At 59.2% G+C, this 14,011-nt stretch overlaps 1 protein-coding gene across 9 annotated transcripts in view; it reads right to left on the reverse strand.

Annotated features, from left to right (window-relative positions):
- ARHGEF7 (Rho guanine nucleotide exchange factor 7) overlaps positions 1–14,011 on the reverse strand; it is a 171,967-nt gene that overhangs the window by 53,302 nt on the left and 104,654 nt on the right. For all 9 annotated transcript variants that reach the window (XM_070048561.1, XM_070048562.1, XM_070048559.1 and 6 more), the window contains 3 exons: positions 10,690–10,784; positions 10,373–10,468; positions 6,105–6,227 (listed from right to left, as the gene is read on the reverse strand). In XM_070048561.1, the coding sequence (XP_069904662.1) occupies positions 6,105–6,227; positions 10,373–10,468; positions 10,690–10,784 (314 nt within the window). The remainder of the gene's footprint in view (positions 1–6,104; positions 6,228–10,372; positions 10,469–10,689; positions 10,785–14,011) is intronic.

A 14,011-nucleotide genomic window follows, 5' to 3' on the forward strand; every position in this document is an offset into this window, starting at 1 on the left:
CTGTCCATCACCTACAGTGAGACCTGGACACCTGACCTCAATCCTCACACCTGTCCATCACCTAGTGTGAGACCTGGACACCTGACCTCAGTCCTCATACCTCTCCATCACCTAGTGTGAGACCTGGACACCTGACCTCAGTCCTCACACCTGTCCATCACCTAGTGTGAGACCTGGACACCTGACCTCAGTCCTCACACCTGTCCATCACCTAGTGTGAGACCTGGACACCTGACCTCAGTCCACACACCTGTCCATCACCTAGTGTGAGACCTGAACACCTGACCTCAGTCCTCACACCTGTCCATCACCTAGTGTGAGATCTGGACACCTGACCTCAGTCCTCACACCTGCCCGTCACCTACAGTGAGACCTGGACACCGGACCTCAGTCCTCACACCTGTCCATCACCTACAGTGAGACCTGGACACCTGACCTCAGTCCTCACACCTGTCCGTCACCTACAGTGAGACCTGGACACCTGACCTCAGTCCTCACACCTGTCCATCACCTAGTGTGAGACCTGGACACACTACCTCAGTCCTCACACCTGTGCATCACCTACAGTGAGACCTGGACACCTGACCTCAGTCCTCACACCTGTCCATCACCTAGTGTGAGACCTGGACACCTGACCTCAGTCCTCACACCTGTCCATCACCTAGAGTGAGACCTGGACACACTACCTCAGTCCTCACACCTGTCCATCACCTACAGTGAGACCTGGACACCTGACCTCAGTCCTCACACCTGTCCGTCACCTAGTGTGAGACCTGGACACCTGACCTCAGTCCTCACACCTGTCCATCACCTACAGTGAGACCTGGACACCTGACCTCAGTCCTCACACCTGTCCATCACCTAGTGTGAGACCTGGACACCTGACCTCAGTCCTCACACCTGTCCATCACCTACAGTGAGACCTGGACACCTGACCTCAGTCCTCACACCTGTCCATCACCTAGTGTGAGACCTGGACACCTGACCTCAGTCCTCACACCTGTCCATCACCTACAGTGAGACCTGGACACCTGACCTCAGTCCTCACACCTGTCCATCACCTAGTGTGAGACCTGGACACCTGACCTCAGTCCGCACACCTGTCCATCACCTACAGTGAGACCTGGACACCTGACCTCAGTCCTCACACCTGTCCATCACCTAGTGTGAGACCTGGACACCTGACCTCAGTCCTCACACCTGTCCATCACCTAGTGTGAGACCTGGACACCTGACCTCAGTCCTCACACCTGCCCGTCACCTACAGTGAGACCTGGACACCTGACCTCAGTCCTCACACCTGTCCGTCACCTACAGTGAGACCTGGACACCTGACCTCAGTCCTCACACCTGCCCATCACCTAGTGTGAGACCTGGACACCTGACCTCAGTCCTCACACCTGTCCATCACCTAGTGTGAGACCTGGACACCTGACCTCAGTCCACACACCTGTCCATCACCTAGTGTGAGACCTGGACACCTGACCTCAGTCCTCACACCTGCCCATCACCTAGTGTGAGACCTGGACACCTGACCTCAGTCCTCACACCTGTCCATCACCTAGTGTGAGACCTGGACACCTGACCTCAGTCCTCACACCTGCCCATCACCTACAGTGAGACCTGGACACCTGACCTCAGTCCTCACACCTGTCCGTCACCTACAGTGAGACCTGGACACCTGACCTCAGTCCTCACACCTGTCCATCACCTAGTGTGAGACCTGGACACCTGACCTCAGTCCTCACACCTGTCCATCACCTAGTGTGAGACCTGGACACCTGACCTCAGTCCACACACCTGTCCATCACCTAGTGTGAGACCTGGACACCTGACCTCAGTCCTCACACCTGTCCATCACCTAGTGTGAGACCTGGACACCTGACCTCAGTCCTCACACCTGCCCATCACCTAGTGTGAGACCTGGACACCTGACCTCAGTCCGCACACCTGTCCATCACCTACAGTGAGACCTGGACACCTGACCTCAGTCCTCACACCTGCCCGTCACCTACAGTGAGACCTGGACACCTGACCTCAGTCCTCACACCTGTCCATCACCTACAGTGAGACCTGGACACCTGACCTCAGTCCTCACACCTGTCCATCACCTAGTGTGAGACCTGGACATCTGACCTCAGTCCACACACCTGCCCGTCACCTACAGTGAGACCTGGACACCTGACCTCAGTCCTCACACCTGTCCATCACCTACAGTGAGACCTGGACACCTGACCTCAGTCCTCACACCTGTCCATCACCTAGTGTGAGACCTGGACACCTGACCTCAGTCCTCACACCTGTCCATCACCTAGAGTGAGACCTGGACACCTGACCTCAGTCCTCACACCTGTCCATCACCTAGTGTGAGACCTGGACACCTGACCTCAGTCCTCTCACCTGTCCATCACCTAGAGTGAGACCTGGACACCTGACCTCAGTCCTCACACCTGTCCATCACCTAGTGTGAGACCTGGACACCTGACCTCAGTCCTCACACCTGTCCATCACCTAGAGTGAGACCTGAACACCTGACCTCAGTCCTCACACCTGCCCGTCACCTACAGTGAGACCTGGACACCTGACCTCAGTCCTCACACCTGTCCATCACCTACAGTGAGACCTGAACACCTGACCTCAGTCCTCACACCTGCCCGTCACCTACAGTGAGACCTGGACACCTGACCTCAGTCCTCACACCTGTCCATCACCTACAGTGAGACCTGGACACCTGACCTCAGTCCTCACACCTGCCCGTCACCTAGAGTGAGACCTGGACACCTGACCTCAGTCCTCACACCTGTCCATCACCTAGTGTGAGACCTGGACACCTGACCTCAGTCCGCACACCTGTCCATCACCTACAGTGAGACCTGGACACCTGACCTCAGTCCTCACACCTGTCCATCACCTAGTGTGAGACCTGGACACCTGACCTCAGTCCTCACACCTGACCATCACCTACAGTGAGACCTGGACACCTGACCTCAGTCCTCACACCTGCCCGTCACCTACAGTGAGACCTGGACACCTGACCTCAGTCCTCACACCTGTCCATCACCTACAGTGAGACCTGGACACCTGACCTCAGTCCTCACACCTGTCCATCACCTAGTGTGAGACCTGGACATCTGACCTCAGTCCACACACCTGTCCATCACCTACAGTGAGACCTGGACACCTGACCTCAGTCCTCACACCTGTCCATCACCTACAGTGAGACCTGGACACCTGACCTCAGTCCTCACACCTGCCCATCACCTAGTGTGAGACCTGGACACCTGACCTCAGTCCTCACACCTGTCCATCACCTAGTGTGAGACCTGGACACCTGACCTCAGTCCTCACACCTGCCCATCACCTACAGTGAGACCTGGACACCTGACCTCAGTCCTCACACCTGTCCGTCACCTACAGTGAGACCTGGACACCTGACCTCAGTCCTCACACCTGTCCATCACCTAGTGTGAGACCTGGACACCTGACCTCAGTCCTCACACCTGTCCATCACCTAGTGTGAGACCTGGACACCTGACCTCAGTCCACACACCTGTCCATCACCTAGTGTGAGACCTGGACACCTGACCTCAGTCCTCACACCTGTCCATCACCTAGTGTGAGACCTGGACACCTGACCTCAGTCCTCACACCTGCCCATCACCTAGTGTGAGACCTGGACACCTGACCTCAGTCCGCACACCTGTCCATCACCTACAGTGAGACCTGGACACCTGACCTCAGTCCTCACACCTGCCCGTCACCTACAGTGAGACCTGGACACCTGACCTCAGTCCTCACACCTGTCCATCACCTACAGTGAGACCTGGACACCTGACCTCAGTCCTCACACCTGTCCATCACCTAGTGTGAGACCTGGACATCTGACCTCAGTCCACACACCTGCCCGTCACCTACAGTGAGACCTGGACACCTGACCTCAGTCCTCACACCTGTCCATCACCTACAGTGAGACCTGGACACCTGACCTCAGTCCTCACACCTGTCCATCACCTAGTGTGAGACCTGGACACCTGACCTCAGTCCTCACACCTGTCCATCACCTAGAGTGAGACCTGGACACCTGACCTCAGTCCTCACACCTGTCCATCACCTAGTGTGAGACCTGGACACCTGACCTCAGTCCTCTCACCTGTCCATCACCTAGAGTGAGACCTGGACACCTGACCTCAGTCCTCACACCTGTCCATCACCTAGTGTGAGACCTGGACACCTGACCTCAGTCCTCACACCTGTCCATCACCTAGAGTGAGACCTGGACACCTGACCTCAGTCCTCACACCTGTCCATCACCTAGTGTGAGACCTGGACACCTGACCTCAGTCCTCACACCTGTCCATCACCTAGAGTGAGACCTGAACACCTGACCTCAGTCCTCACACCTGTCCATCACCTAGTGTGAGACCTGGACACCTGACCTCAGTCCACACACCTGTCCATCACCTACAGTGAGACCTGGACACCTGACCTCAGTCCTCACACCTGTCCATCACCTACAGTGAGACCTGGACACCTGACCTCAGTCCTCTCACCTGTCCATTACCTACAGTGAGACCTGGACACCTGACCTCAGTCCTCACACCTGTCCATCACCTAGTGTGAGACCTGGACACCTGACCTCAGTCCTCACACCTGCCCGTCACCTACAGTGAGACCTGGACACCTGACCTCAGTCCTCACACCTGTCCATCACCTACAGTGAGACCTGAACACCTGACCTCAGTCCTCACACCTGTCCATCACCTACAGTGACCTGGACACCTGACCTCAGTCCTCACACCTGTCCATCACCTAGTGTGAGACCTGGACACCTGACCTCAGTCCACACACCTGCCCATCACCTAGTGTGAGATCTGGACACCTGACCTCAGTCCTCACACCTGTCCATCACCTACAGTGAGACCTGGACACCTGACCTCAGTCCACACACCTGCCCATCACCTAGTGTGAGACCTGGACACCTGACCTCAGTCCTCACACGTGCCCATCACCTAGTGTGAGACCTGAACACCTGACCTCAGTCCTCACACCTGTCCATCACCTAGTGTGAGACCTGGACACCTGACCTCAGTCCTCACACCTGCCCGTCACCTACAGTGAGACCTGGACACCTGACCTCAGTCCTCACACCTGTCCATCACCTAGTGTGAGACCTGGACACCTGACCTCAGTCCACACACCTGTCCATCACCTACAGTGAGACCTGGACACCTGACCTCAGTCCTCACACCTGCCCATCACCTAGTGTGAGACCTGGACACCTGACCTCAGTCCTCACACCTGTCCATCACCTACAGTGAGACCTGGACACCTGACCTCAGTCCTCACACCTGTCCATCACCTAGTGTGAGACCTGGACACCTGACCTCAGTCCTCACACCTGCCCATCACCTAGTGTGAGACCTGGACACCTGACCTCAGTCCTCACACCTGCCCATCACCTAGTGTGAGACCTGGGCATCTCCATTTGCAGCCTTAATATTTTTTGAACTGCTCTTCCCAGGAGAAACTACCTAATTTTTTCTGAACCAATAATAATATTGTGCCTTTATTAGCACTTGAGACTGAGACGCCTACGCCCTCCCATCCACGTGCCCATTCACACCAAAGCAACCCCACGCTCCACTGGGTAGCCAGGAGACACAGCCCGGGAACCGAGGCACCTGGCCACGCCCTCCTCCAGTCCACAGGACACGCACCTGTCTTCCCAACAAGCAAGGCGTCTGCGTTCTCTTCCCTGCTTGAATCGTGCTTGGGGGAAAGCTGAAGCTGCTGGTCTCCAGTTTCGAACACCCACTCCCGACTCGGAACAGGAAGCGTGCTCTAACTCAGCCTCCTGAGCCACCGGACTGGAGACTGCGGCGGCCGCCACGCGGCTGCGGCCGCGTCACCCGGTCACCGACGGCTCCTTCCGCGGGCTCCAGGCTAGCAGGAGCCTTCACGGAAGAGCCCCTCCCCTTACACGCACGAAGCACAATTCCCACACGTTAGCCGCGTTTCTGAAGCCGCGATTCTGCGGGCTAGCCACAGTGCGAGTTGTCGTTCGGAACACGATGCCGGGCTCCATGCGGCGTGTGGGGACGCACCTGTGCTCCGTGAGGACGCTCACTGCCGACGGGTGATTGGCACAATAGGCGAGGTACAAGGTCTTCATCTGGGGCATCAGGGTGAGGAAGCAGCCTCCAACTCTCTGCTGAGCCTCAGGCAACCTGGAGACACAGGACACAGGCAACGGGAATGGCGTCAGCATCAGACCCAAGGAACGCTGCTCTGTGAGCACAGGCGCACACCTGCTCCCCTGGGAAGCTGGCAGGAGCAGGGGCTCCTGGCAAGCAGCCCTGGCATCCATCCTCCCGTGAGCACCAGCGATGCCCGAAGTTCCAGCCCACCTGCGAGGAGCGGAGACTCCAGGCGCCCCCAAGCCTGAGGACGGGCAGGGTGAGGGGAAGGGCAGTCGGAGCTTGCTTTCAGAAGGGCCAGGCCGCTGGGCTTCTCCCATGACTGACATCACCAGCAGCCCACAGGAGAGGCCTGCGGCCCAGAGGAAGGCACGAGGGCTCAGAGCCGCAGCCACGCTTCACAGACAGGAAAGCAGGTGCACCGGGCAGAGGGACATACAGCTGCCACCCGGCAAGTCCCAAACCTGTGCTCCAAGGCCTCCTCCCGGGGGCACAGCAGGGGAGCCTCCAGGGTCACATGCACACGTGCGCGCGCATGCGCACACACACACACACGAGCCTCTCGAAGCTGTGCTCCAAGGCCTGCCAGGCCTCTTCGCAGGGGCAGGGGAGCCCCAGCTCAGCCCGACCCCAGACCGCACAGCATTGGCCCCAGGGTGTCTCTCTCTCTCTCCCTCTCTCCCTCTCTCTCTCTCAGACACACACACACACACAGAGCTTCTCGAAGCTGTGCTCCAAGGCCTGCCAGGCCTCTTCCCAGGGGCAGGGGAGCCCCAGCTCAGCCCGACCCCAGACCGCACAGCACTGGCCCCAGGGTCACACACGAGCGCCCTGAAGCCAGACTCGGCTGCTCACCTCAGCCCCGCTCCTAATCTGGCCTCATCTGCTCAGTCCACCTGAGTCCCAAACCACAATTTCCTGTGTCCCCAGAATAAAAGCCAGAGGTCATAAACCACAGCTTTGACAGCTTCACAGGCCGAGTTCAAACAGGGACAGGGAGCTGGCAGCGACTGAGGTGGCGCTCAGACACCCGCACCCCATCAGAGGGCCTGGCGCAGTCCTGGCTCCACCCCGGATCGCAGATTCCGGCGACATGCACCTGAGAAGCAGCGGGTGGTGGCTCAAGTCCTCGGGTCCCTGTCACCCACGTGGGACACCTCAACCGAGTGCCCAGGGCTCTGCTCCTGGCTCTGGTCAGGCCCAGCCCTGGCTGCTGTGGGCGTTTGGGGAGTGACCAGTGGAAAGAGGACACCTCTTTCTCTTCCTCCCTCCCTCCTTCTCTCTCAACCCTGCAAACAATAATTGCTTTATTTATTTTTCTCAAAACCACTGAAAGCAACAAACACGCTAAGAAACGAGGTCTCCAGAAAACGGTCCCCATGTTTCCTGGGAACCTGCAGCCTGTTAGAATCACGATATCACGGCTGAGACGTCCCCAACTCCATACACGCATCGGACGCCCTGCAATGCTCGGCCCCCGCACCTGCACAGCAAGGTGTCCCACGGACACACACAAAGCAAGGGCGCCCTCAAACACTTGAATCCCAACTGGGTCCCAACCTCCAGGGGTGCATGGGGGAGGGAGTGCTAGAACACGAGGAGAAAGAGCCCCGAGCCCGGAACATGTCACAGGGAGTGGAGGAGTGGGTCTGGCAGACACGTGACAGTGTGGAAGCCGGATTCGGGCGTGAGAGAGACGTAAGCCTGGCACTGCCACTGCCTGAGGCCCTCACGTCGGCAGCTGGCCCTCAGCAGCAGCCAGATGTGTGCATCATCACTCATTAGGAGAGCACGGAGCCAGCACAGAATAAACTGGAACGGGGGAGGGTGGGTGTCTGGCGTAATGGATATGATGCCATTGGGACACCCTGGAGTGCCCGGGTTCGAGGCCTGGCTCGGCTCCCAGCTCCGGCTTTCTGCTAACGCACACCCTAGGAAGCAGTGGCAATGGCTCCGCCTGCCTCCCACGTGGAAGACCCGGATGGAGCTCCCGGCTTCTAGCGTGGCCCAGCACTTGCAGCCTGAACCAGCAGGTGGGAGCTCTGTTGAGAGCTCTGATTGTATTTCAAATAAAAAAATAAATTAAAAATTCTCAAATAAATGGGAAACGAAACTTGATACAATAACGAGACCATCCCCAAAGAGCCTGTGAAGTTCTACTTTCAATAGATGTGACGAAACGTGAGCGATCAGCTGACAGGTGGGTTTTATTTGGAAAGTGTTCTGGAGACACTGCTAGATTCCCAGGGTTCCATTTTTCCACAGAAGCAACTTTACAAGCCACAGTTCCACCTTCCCAGACCGAACCCAAGAAATCCTCTAAATCACACCTAATGGCGTCTACGGTGCATCAGGTATTGCAAGGAATTCCCCACCACTTAGAATGCTGTGTTAAGGGAAAACCTCACCTTGACCCCCACTGTGACAGGATCCCCCCACAAGCCTCCCCATCACTCCTTAGGGAGGGTCCTGCTCCCAGCACGCGCAGGCAGCCTCCACGCCAAGGCTGAGCCCAGCCCCAGGAGGAGCCCTGCGGCCAGTGGTTCCCCCAGCACGCGCAGGCAGCCTCCACGCCAAGGCTGAGCCCGGCCCCAGGAGGAGCCCCGCGGCCAGTGGTGCTCCCAGCACGCGCAGGCAGCCTCCACGCCAAGGCTGAGCCCGGCCCCAGGAGGAGCCCCGCGGCCAGTGGTGCTCCCAGCACGCGCAGGCAGCCTCCACGCCAAGGCTGAGCCCGGCCCCAGGAGGAGCCCCGCGGCCAGTGGTGCTCCCAGCACGCGCAGGCAGCCTCCACGCCAAGGCTGAGCCCGGCCCCAGGAGGAGCCCCGCGGCCAGTGGTGCTCCCAGCACGCGCAGGCAGCCTCCACGCCAAGGCTGAGCCCGGCCCCAGGAGGAGCCCCGCGGCCAGTGGTTCTCACGGAGGCACTCAAGAGTGGACGGCTGAGTTAGGGGTGGGGTGAAGCAGCAGCCAGGTCCCAGGCTGAACCCACCGTGCATCGGAGGCTCAGAAAGGAGGCAGAATTCTCAGACTCCATGAGTCCTTCGTGCCAGAGAGCCTCCAGCCACAGACTGATCTCACAGGCACCAGCTGTGTGGTCCTGGGGGAAGTCACACCGCGGCCGGCTCCGCCCTCGGGCTAAATGGGTCAGTGCACCTCACACAGAGGACCCGGGACCAGCAGGCTGTGTGGACGGCAGTGCACCTCACACAGAGGACCCGGGACCGGCAGGCTGTGTGGACGGCAGTGCACCTCACACAGAGGACCCGGGACCGGCAGGCTGTGTGGACGGCAGTGCACCTCACACAGAGGACCCGGGACCGGCAGGCTGTGTGGACGGCAGTGCACCTCACACAGAGGACCCGGGACCGGCAGGCTGTGTGGACGGCAGTGCACCTCACACAGAGGACCCGGGACCGGCAGGCTGTGTGGACGGCAGTGCACCTCACACAGAGGACCCGGGACCGGCAGGCTGTGTGGACGGCAGTGCACCTCACACAGAGGACCCGGGACCGGCAGGCTGTGTGGACGGCAGTGCACCTCACACAGAGGACCCGGGACCGGCAGGCTGTGTGGACGGCAGTGCACCTCACACAGAGGACCCGGGACCGGCAGGCTGTGTGGACAGGAGTGCACCTCACACAGAGGACCCGGGACCGGCAGGCTGTGTGGACGGCAGTGCACCTCACACAGAGGACCCGGGACCGGCAGGCTGTGTGGACGGCAGTGCACCTCACACAGAGGACCCGGGACCGGCAGGCTGTGTGGACGGCAGTGCACCTCACACAGAGGACCCGGGACCGGCAGGCTGTGTGGACGGCAGTGCACCTCACACAGAGGACCCGGGACCGGCAGGCTGTGTGGACAGGAGTGCACCTCACACAGAGGACCCGGGACCAGCAGGCTGTGTGGACGGCAGTGCACCTCACACAGAGGACCCGGGACCTGCAGGCTGTGTGGACAGCAGTGCACCTGATACAGGTGTTCACAGACTGTCAACACAAATTAAGCTTTTATAAAATCTTGGACACGATACAGCTTCTAGTACAAAACTGACTTCCCCAAAAGGTTTAAAGCAGTCTTGCATCTTTGGAAATGTGAGTTCTCAAATCCTGTAAAACTGGATCCTGGAAGTGACGACCCACCCACCTGACCTTCGCGCGCTTAGCGTCTCACTTACTTGGTGCACTCCTCTAGGGACTGCACGAGCGTCTGCTGGAAGGAGCAGATCTCCTCCAGGTTCCCCAGCAGGTGTGCAGTGTGGGCCGAACTCAACCTGGACCAGGAAGAAGGCAGTGAGTGAGAGCAGTGAACACGCCGCCCGCACGCCCGCACGCGCTCCTGCCCGCCCAGCGCCCCGAGGCCTCACTGAATGAACGCTCGTGCCGCAGGCAGCCTGGCGCTGCGATTTGTCTCATTGTTTCCACCACCACCCCTGCAAGTAACAGTCTGAAGGGAGACTACGTTACGGTTAATGCAGCTCATCTTCTGACTTACTTCTCGCTGGTCTGTAACGGCCGCAGGTAGGTGGAGAGCATAGTCTGCAGTTCTTTAGAATACTCGTTTTCTGTTTCTAAAATGTTCTGTAGCACCTACGACAGATGATGGATCAGAGTTACCTGGCGTCCCGAGCGCGGCTACCGGGATCTACACGCTGCGGCAGGAGCGTCGGCACTGTTCCTGTCCACGGCGGCTTCCGTGGAATCTCGGTATTTACGGATGCCCACTCCTGCGGTACTGCCCGAGCTGCGGAAGATATCAGGCCACACACATCTGACCCCAGGCTACCCACGGGGAGCTACAGTGAATTCCGTCATCACACACGCAATGCCAAGGCCACCCAGAGAACGGAGGAGCCACCGGCAGCCTCGGGCAGAGCTGCACGGCTGAATCGCCACAGCACTCTGCTGTTCAAAAGGAAGCACCCACAGCGCCCCCTGTGGGACCCCACTCACACTACGTCCCAGCCAGCACCGCTCACACTACGTCCCAGCCAGCACCGCACTCAGAGCAGAGGGCGATGGGGGGGTTCTGACTGGGGCAGAGGGCGATGGGGGAGGGTTCTGACTGGGGCAGAGGGCGATGGGGGGGTTCTGACAGGGGCAGAGGGCGATGGGGGGGTTCTGACTGGGGCAGAGGGCGATGGGGGGGGGTTCTGACTGGGGCAGAGGGCGATGGGGGGGTTCTGACTGGGGCAGAGGGCGATGGGGGGGTTCTGACTAAGGCAGAGAGTGATGTGGGGGGTTCTGACTGGGGCAGAGAGCGATGCGGGGGGGTTCTGACGGGCACAGGGTGATGGGGGGGTTCTGACTGGGGCAGAGGGTGATGCGGGGGGGTTCTGACTGGGGCAGAGGGCGATGTGGGGGGGTTCTGACTGGGTCAGAGGGCGATGTGGGGGGTTCTGACTGGGGCAGAGGGTGATGCGGGGGGGTTCTGACTGGGGCAGAGGGTGATACGGGGGGTTCTGACTGGGGCAGAGGGCGATGTGGGGGGTTCTGACTGGGGCAGAGGGTGATGCGGGGGGGGTTCTGACTGGGGCAGAGGGTGATGCGGGGGGGTTCTGACTGGGGCAGAGGGTGATACGGGGGGTTCTGACTGGGTCAGAGGGCGATGTGGGGGGTTCTGACTGGGGCAGAGGGTGATGCGGGGGGGTTCTGACTGGGGCAGAGGGTGATACAGGGGGTTCTGACTGGGGCAGAGGGCGATGTGGGGGGTTCTGACGGGCAGAGGGTGATGCGGGGGGGGGGTTCTGACTGGGGCAGAGGGTGATACGGGGGGTTCTGACTGGGGCAGAAGGCGATGTGGGGGGTTCTGACGGGCAGAGGGTGATGCGGGGGGGGTTCTGACTGGGGCAGAGGGTGATGCGGGTGGTTCTGACTGGGGCAGAAGGCGATGTGGGGGGTTCTGACGGGCAGAGGGTGATGCGGGGGGGTTCTGACTGGGGCAGAGGGTGATGCGGGGGGGTTCTGACTGGGGCAGAGGGGGGTGGGGGGGTTCTGACTGGGGCAGAGGGTGATGTGGGGGGTTCTGACTGGGGCAGAGGGCGATGTGGGGGGTTCTGACTGGGGCAGAAGGCGATGTGGGGGGTTCTGACGGGCAGAGGGTGATGCGGGGGGGTTCTGACTGGGGCAGAGGGTGATGCGGGGGGGTTCTGACTGGGGCAGAGGGTGATGCGGGGGGGGTCTGACTGGGGCAGAGGGGGGTGGGGGGGTTCTGACTGGGGCAGAGAGCGATGCGGGGGGTTCTGACTGGGGCAGAGGGTGATGTGGGGGGTTCTGACTGGGGCAGAGGGTGATGTGGGGGGTTCTGACTGGGGCAGAGGGCGATGGGGGGGGGTTCTGACTGGGGCAGCGTCCACAGACATGCACTCCTCAGGACCCAAGCTGGAACTTTCTATGTATTCGGCTGATATGTGTAAAATATGCCTGAATAAAAAGTCAGAGTTTATTACTTAGCTTGCCTCTAAAAAGCTGAAATCCATTTGTGACTCTCATTAGAGAATATGATAGTGTCAGCTTATTCTTCAACGTTAAAGATCCATTACTTTACATACACAGCAGATTACATATTAACTTTAAAGTAAACACCCTAGGTCAGTGCATCATATCACCCAAAATTAATTTACTATTAAAAACCGAGGGACAAACACAGAGTGCAAAGCAGCTGCACTAACACAGGGACACCTTCTGCAGCAGCTGCCGAAGGCCGAGGCCCCAGGCAGGGTGAGAAGGCCGGCGTCCGGGGCAAGCACACTGCTGGGATAATTCTGCTAAATGCAGCTCTCAAACCTGCACTTGCCACGCTCCCTTCCCCACCCCCCAATGCCACAAGGCACCTGCAAGTGGCGCCTCAGATCCCTGGAAGATGCCTCCTTTCAGACAGGTTAACTTGTCCCGAGTCAGAGTCAGTGCACTGCAGGGCTGGACGTGGCCCTGGGGTTAACTTGTCCTGAGTCAGAGAGTAGGTGCACTGCAGAGCTGGACGTGACCCTGGGGTTAACCTGTCCTGAGTCAGAGTCAGTGCACTGCAGAGTTGGACGTGGCCCTGGGGTTAACTTGTCCTGAGTCAGAGAGTAGGTGCACAGCAGGGCTGGATGTGGCCCTGGGGTTAACCTGTCCTGATTCAGAGTCAGTGCACTGCAGAGCTGGACGTGGCCCTGGGGTTAACTTGTCCTGAGTCAGAGAGTAGGTGTACTGCAGAGCTGGACGTGGGCCTGGGGTTAACCTGTCCTGAGTCAGAGTAGGTGCACAGCAGGGCTGGACGTGGCCCTGGGGTTAACCTGTCCTGAGTCAGAGAATAGGTGTACTGCAGAGCTGGACATGGCCCTGGGGTTAACTTGTCCTGAGTCAGAGTCAGTGCACTGCAGAGCTGGATGTGACCCTGGGGTTAACCTGTCCTGAGTCAGAGAGTAGGTGCACAGCAAGGCTGGACGTGGCCCTGGGGTTAACCTGTCCTGAGTCAGAGAATAGGTGTACTGCAGAGCTGGATGTGGCCCTGGGGTTAACTTGTCCTGAGTCAGAGTCAGTGCACTGCAGAGCTGGATGTGACCCTGGGGTTAACCTGTCCTGAGTCAGAGAGTAGGTGCACAGCAGGGCTGGACGTGGCCCTGGGGTTAACCTGTCCTGAGTCAGAGAGTAGGTGCACTGCAGAGCTGGACGTGGCCCTGGGGTTAACTTGTCCTGAGTCAGAGTCAGTGCACTGCAGAGCTGGACGTGAACCTGGGGTTAACCTGTCCTGAGTCAGAGTAGGTGCACTGCAGAGCTGGATGCGACCCTCGGGTTAACTTGTCCTGAATCAGAGAATTGGTGCAGATCTGGAC

This window comes from Oryctolagus cuniculus, chromosome 9 (assembly GCF_964237555.1).
Source record: "Oryctolagus cuniculus chromosome 9, mOryCun1.1, whole genome shotgun sequence".
Taxonomy (NCBI): domain Eukaryota; kingdom Metazoa; phylum Chordata; class Mammalia; order Lagomorpha; family Leporidae; genus Oryctolagus; species Oryctolagus cuniculus.